Consider the following 6,716-nt stretch of genomic DNA (forward strand, 5'->3'; position numbering starts at 1 on the left):
TCATAGTCGAAATTTTAATGCATATTTTTTTATTCCGGGTGAGGGAATTTCGATTTGACAGAAGTCCGTAGGTGGGAATATACAGACATGAGCCCTGCATCGTATTACCACTCGATTTTGTTTTCTTATTGGAAGGCCTATGGGAGACATCTATGTAGAGAGAGGCATTTATCTGTGTGTCACTTACAGATTGAGGAGTGCGTGGTATGCTCCGACAAAAAGGCGGCTGTGTTGTTCCAGCCCTGCGGCCACATGTGCGCTTGTGAGAGTAAGTTGGGCATGTCAAAATATTGACACGAACATAAGATAGAAATGAGATGTTGACTGTTTTGCTCTTTGTCCGTCCAGACTGTGCCAGCCTCATGAAGAAGTGCGTACAGTGTCGGGCTGTTGTGGAGCGCCGTACCCCCTTTGTGCTTTGTTGTGGGGGGAAAGGTATGGAGGATGATGATGATGCCGCAGATGATGATGATGTGGATGATGATGATGATGATGATGACATTAGTGAGTGAATCGTCCACACGTTCCCTTTTAATTCCTTGAACGTTTCTTTCTTCTTCTTTTTTTCCCTCCTTCTGCTACCGCCTCATTTTAAGCATGTCCTCTCTTATGTTTGCATCGCTTATCTTGCGTCTTTTTCCATGAATTTTAAATAATCTTTATGATTTGCTGTGTGCGTTAAACTGCTCTTAATGAATGTTCTTTTCCCTCATGGAGAAAGTAATTTAGATTCTATAGAAATAGGCCATTATTTTCCTTAATACGAGCTCAGGTGAAATACTTTTATGTATAAAGCCTCACCGACATTGAATCTGAGTTCTGGTTGAACAAACAATGTAAATATGTTTATCAGGTTACATTCTAATCGTGTCTCTGAGCTACAAAGCCTTTTTTTAGTTTCATGGTTCACATGTCTGGTTCTGTTGTACATCTCACCCATTCTGTTTTGTGTTGCGTTAAAAGGGAAACAATTGCAAGCTCACTGATTGTTTTGTGATGGTTTCGTCATGTCTCCGAATGGGGGGGTTGGCTAGGGGGTTAGCAGGCATACACCCATGCAAGGGGCAGCAATAAAATTAGATTCCCCTCTCTGATCCCAGCAACACCAGCTCTTAATCAGGTGCATGAGCTGCTAGCAAGTCAATGATATGACTACTTTAAAAAGGCTTTGTTTCCCCCTCCTGTTTCCTGCTGGCTTCTTCTTCAAATCGTTCTCTGAACCTCACATTAGAGGCTTGTAGTAAGTAGTTCTGCTGGTCCTTCGGGCCAGCTTCTAGCGATAGCTGCTGTAACAATGTGACTGGTTATTCCCAGCAGGGAGCTCTAACTCTATGGCAGGGGGATCGCAGGATCTTCTCCAGCCCAACAATCTGGCACTAAGTTGGTGTAAGTATGCCTCCACAGTCCCCTCTCCCATATCAACACTGCTGCCCTGGCCCCCTTATGCCCCCCCTCCCTTTTTTTCTTTCTTTTTAGCAATACACACACACACACACACACACACACACACACACACACTATGCTGTTATGGACACACTGACTAGACACTTGCACAATTAAAGACTAAATCTAATCAAAATAATCCATTACAAGAGCAGTGTGAATTTTTTTTCTATTACCATACTGATACTGTAGGCTGCAGTTATCATAATAGGAAGGTGTCTTGTATTATGTATGGCACCGTTTTATTTATTTGTTTGTTTAGTTTTATTGTTTTTGGGGGAGTAGACGATGTACTCTCCTTATTTAAGGAGACCACATTTTGATTGTATTTGGCATATGTATACTAGAGATGAAACGATATGAAAATGTCACATCACGATTCTTGGTATACCACGATATTCCTAAAAGTAACTGAACACACAAAAAAACCTTATATGCTGCACTAAAAGAATTAGACACTGCTTGAGTATGAATTCAAAAAGCTAAACAAAATCTACTTGTACAACAGGGAGGCTAGTTTTTGAAGTCAGGGATACCTGCACTTCAGGGCTAATACCCTGTTTTCCCTCCACTGAAGGGAATGGACAGAGACTGGTTGGGTTTTACCTGTTGGTATTATTATTGTTGTTTCTATTCATTGTGCACCCACACATGCAATGAGGCAGCAGTTAATCAACCGACACCATTAGAACTTGCACTCTGGACACAGAGGGGGTGAACTCCATGTGGGTCCTAATAACATCGGAAAAAGTCGCAGACTTTGTGGCTGGTCACTTTTGGGTTGCCAACAGCGGCATCATTAAATAAGATATTAATGCTAATGAAAATATGCAACAGTGTTACTAACCGTTAGAACAGGGGTGTCAAACTCATTTCACATGGTGGGCCACATACGGCCTCGGTAGATGTCAAGTGGGCCGGACCATTAAAATGATACAATACTTTGCTATAAATAACCAAAACAATATGTCTTTCCTTTGTTTTGGTATAAAGAAGCACAAGAACATTCGGAAAATGTTGAAATTTAATGAACATATCTTTTACAAAACATTTCATGAAGCACCTTACATTTCCTTCGACAAATGTGTAATTTACTTTTATCATTCACATATATGCATTGCAACTGATCCCACTGATTGTACAAACTTTAACAAGTAATTGGTATTGAAAAATATAGTAATGCACTTAAAGATTAAACAAGATTCATAAAGAAAGCAAGTTTTAAAGCATTTACACGTGCATATAAAATCTAAATGTAATCCCTGCCTACACCTTACAAACTAAGGAGAGTGCTATTAAATGTGTAAATGTGAGAGTGCTATTGATAGCGTCTGCTGTCATGGGTCTGTCTCAGTGACAGACTGAGGCTGCTGTTGTCTTCTTCTCTGATCAAAACAGTGTCCCCTTGCGGATACTCAATGAATTGCACCTGATTAAAAATATTAATTCTGTGTAATAAATGCATTTTTTTCACTTTTACATTATCCTGCGGGCCTGATTGAACCTACTTGCGGGCCGGTTCCGACCCGCGGGCCGTATGTTTGACACCACTGCTTTACATAATCATCTCGCGGGCCGGATTAAACTCATTTGCGGGCCGGATCCGGCCCGCGGGCCGTATGTTTGACACCCCTGCGTTAGAACCTTCATCACATTTTATTGGTTTATCGTTTCATGTACCGTACACCACTGTAAACTACGACCAAAGTTATTAGACTTGTTTAATGAATACCAATAACACCTATTGCTATTACCATGAAGGGAGCTCATGTGTTGGATCTCATGACCTCACCAGTGAGGCTAAATATCGAATTCTTGATTATCTCCACATTGAGAGCACAGATGAGCCATTATGGCAGTGTTCCACTCGTGTTTTTACAGTTGCTGCAGACTTCAATATGCCTAATGTATTTGCCCGTGCTAAATGATATCTCTTAAACAACAACACAAGGCTAAAGGGCTTCTCAGGCAAGTGCGCTCCTTATGCTTGTAATATAATGGCGCTGGCAGAGCAAGTCATAAATGCAGACTCAGATGTTTCCTCTCAACGTGTCTGTGTGTGTCGTTTGGATGTGTCCAAACAGCTAGCGGCAACATCCCCGCCCTGCAGCGGGACAAGGACAACACCAATGTCAACGCTGATGTTCAGAAGCTCCAGCAGCAGCTGCAGGACATCAAGGAGCAGGTGAGCCAGTGTTCAGACGAGAAATGTATCGCAATGTCACCTTTATCATGACCAAAATGAACACTATTATTGGCATTATCGTCTGCAACCTGCGGCTTTTGCTGTCAATGGTTGCCACGTCATGTCACTCACATGATTTGTCTGGCATAGTTGGAAGATAGTTAGATGCCTTCTCTTACCGCTGAAATCCAGCTTTGCCCACTGAAGCTTTTCATCCTGGTGTTTGCTGTCCCTGCTTTCGGCTACAGGACTGAGCTTTGCTCCACAGGGGCTGGTCAAGAATACTTGCATACTTACTTTTCCCTCCAACATATAAATGAGTGGTTGCGGTTTTCTCCATGAATCCATCTTCTTTGTCTACGTTAAATGTAAACAAGAAAAACTTGCGGATGGCAACCACACTTGACATGGGCTTTTTGGAGGGGCGCACAATATAGATATAGCACCAAATGCTCATTTGTTGCCACAAAGAAGATATAATGCGTAAACAAAATACATAATCGTTCCACGATAGTGTGGTGACCGAAGTGAATTCAACATTCTGTTGAAGGGAAGTTTCAGGTTTCTTGTGACGGTGCGATCAATTTGATTCCCAAATGTCCCAGTTGCTCATGGGAATGATATTTTACCCACAAATCAGCATTTTGTCCACTTATTCCATTTATTGCTCCAAATTAGTATTTTGTGGCCGTAACTGAGTATTTTGTGGCCACAAATTAGCCTTTTATGTGCATATTGTATCGACATTGTGGCCACAATTTACATAATTTCCCATTGTCATGTCAATTCAAGTTTTAAATGGTAACATGAACACTTTTATTAACCTTGATTTTTTTTCATCAAAGTTTATTGGTAAACCTGTAAACTGCGGAGATGTAACAAGTGGGTGCACTTCCTTCACCAAGATGTGCACTCTGTTCCGTCCCCAGACTATGTGCCCCGTGTGTCTGGACCGGCTCAAGAACATGATCTTCATGTGCGGCCACGGTACCTGCCAGCTGTGCGGCGACCGCATGAGCGAGTGTCCCATCTGCCGCAAGGCCATTGAGCGCCGCATCCTCCTCTATTAGACGCTAATGTCAGACCCCCCCCCCACACACACACACAAATGCACCACCAGCCACCAAAGCGCATCCCGTCTTATTCAGTTGCATAACCTGAACAACATACTGAATGGACACCCCTTTATCCTGCCTCTGGACCCTTTCGCCAACTTGAAGGGCACATCTCTTGAATCTCACCCTGGGCATGACTGTGTATGACAACACACAAGTCCGTGAGGTTGGATCCCTCTCTTGTTTTGTTCCCCCCCAAAAGCCAAGTTTGATCCTTTTTTGTATGGGGAAGCATACTATATGGAATTACATTACATTACATCTTTATTTATATAGCGCTTTCACAACAGCTGCAGCTGTAACAAAGCGCTTTACAGAACAGTTCACATCAAATAACAAAATTGAAGTTGTTTGCTTCGTAATCGCGTGGCAGGTTTCATGTTTCTATGAGTATTTTTTTAAGGAGACAGGAAGAGAGGCCGTGCGGTTCTGAAACAGCAACACGAGCGGGTCGGCATTCAGTTTTGTGAGGACACAAGTTGAATACCACCTTGTTGACTAAACATCCAAACATTCGTTTTCAATTTTCTGCAATGAGCTTTGCTGCCATTTGCTTCCAAGAATCTACTCATCCCTTTCCCTGGAGGTCGTGGGGGATAAGGTGCTCTTTAATTTAAGTGCATTTCTGCTCAAAAAGACAGCGTTAATTGAAATACAGTACAATCTATTAGAACTCCTAGGTGGGACTGTAAATAAATTATTTTGTATTTCTGCCCAAAAAGGAAAAAATAGGATATTTAGGTGTCCCCGCCTTTCCTAATATGTAGCGTAAAGAAACTGCTTTAATTTTCTTTTTTTTTTTTTTTTTTTGCATCGTGCATAAGAACATCTTTACTTGTGTTCTAAGTTTCAAGTGTGTGTGTGAGTGGGGGGGGGTATCTTCTCATCAATGTTTTATGTTATAGTCAAAAACTAATAATTTTTGGGAGGGAATTTGCCTTACTTCAATGAGAAGGCCACAAACAAGCACTGTTTATGTTAAAGACTGAAACTTTTTCTTACTATGTTACATTTTTTTCACCGATGATGCCAAACTGTGGCTGTGTTGTCTTGGTTTGTTATTCAAAATGCCAATGTTCTGTTTGATTTGTTGGTCCATGTCGGAAATATGTCGGTCGCATCTCCTTTTTGGAATGAATGTTTGACATATGCTGTACGACGTATATCGTGAAAAAAACTCTTCGGTCTGTATCGCAAACAAGTGCTTTTAAAACAAACCACATAGATCAAATAAAAGTTGCCAATTAACGGCTACTACCGTTTGTTTTTTCCAGCTTGTTCTGCAGGATTGTTAACGACATTTTTGTTGTTTTTGTTTTTTCAAGTCGAGCTCTGATGTGTAAAGGATTGTGGGGGCAAATTACCCTGTTGTTGCTTTTCTCCCGCTGTGCAGCGTCTCCCTCACAGAGGAGTCGGCAGATCATAGATGAGGAGGTATGTGCTAATTGACAATGCTAACACCTCAATAATGACTCCACACCAGAGTGCTATGGGTCAGCTATGCTAATGAAGAGATGAGAGTAGCCTTGCATCTTGTAAAAAAAAAAAAAAAAAAAAAGACATGCGCCAGGCTATATACAATATTACATATACAGTGCTCACCTTAAAATATTTGTTTTCCTTTTAACCACATTCAAATTTTGTATATGCACCTCAACATGGGCCGAAAAGTTATCGTTGCATGTTTCCCCATTGATTTGAGCTGACCCGATTATTGGCACCTCAATTTTCCATGTATGATATTAGGTAATATACAATACCATCACCTTCCTCGTTTTATATGTGTGTGTGTGTGTGTGTGTGTGTATATATAATTATTTTTCTCCATTATTTTCAGTGTAGAATCGCATGACCTGATCAATGGAGGATTGAGACAATCTCCAGCATCAAGGCAAAAAGTATGTTTTTCTCAAAAAGGCACTTATTTTAGGAATGTGATCATATATATATATATATATATATTTTTTAGATGA

General features: G+C 41.0%; 1 protein-coding gene across 4 annotated transcripts in view; it reads left to right on the top strand.

Annotated features, from left to right (window-relative positions):
• Positions 1-6,002, top strand: part of mib1 (MIB E3 ubiquitin protein ligase 1) — an 87,415-nt gene extending 81,413 nt beyond the window's left edge. The window contains exons 18-22 of one of the 4 annotated variants that reach the window (XM_019879004.1): positions 190-268; positions 349-504; positions 1,318-1,386; positions 3,528-3,628; positions 4,558-6,002. In XM_019879004.1, the coding sequence (XP_019734563.1) occupies positions 190-268; positions 349-504; positions 1,318-1,386; positions 3,528-3,628; positions 4,558-4,698 (546 nt within the window). In that variant the 3' untranslated portion in view covers positions 4,699-6,002. Of the gene's footprint in view, positions 1-189; positions 269-348; positions 505-1,314; positions 1,387-3,527; positions 3,629-4,557 lie in introns of all 4 variants that reach the window. The other 3 variants (XM_019879003.1, XM_019879005.1, XM_019879006.1) reach the window with 3 other exon arrangements.
• The last annotated feature ends 714 nt before the right edge of the window (positions 6,003-6,716 follow it).

Source organism: Hippocampus comes, unplaced genomic scaffold (assembly GCF_001891065.2).
Source record: "Hippocampus comes isolate QL1 unplaced genomic scaffold, H_comes_QL1_v1.1 scaffold85, whole genome shotgun sequence".
Classification (NCBI taxonomy): Eukaryota; Metazoa; Chordata; class Actinopteri; order Syngnathiformes; family Syngnathidae; genus Hippocampus; species Hippocampus comes.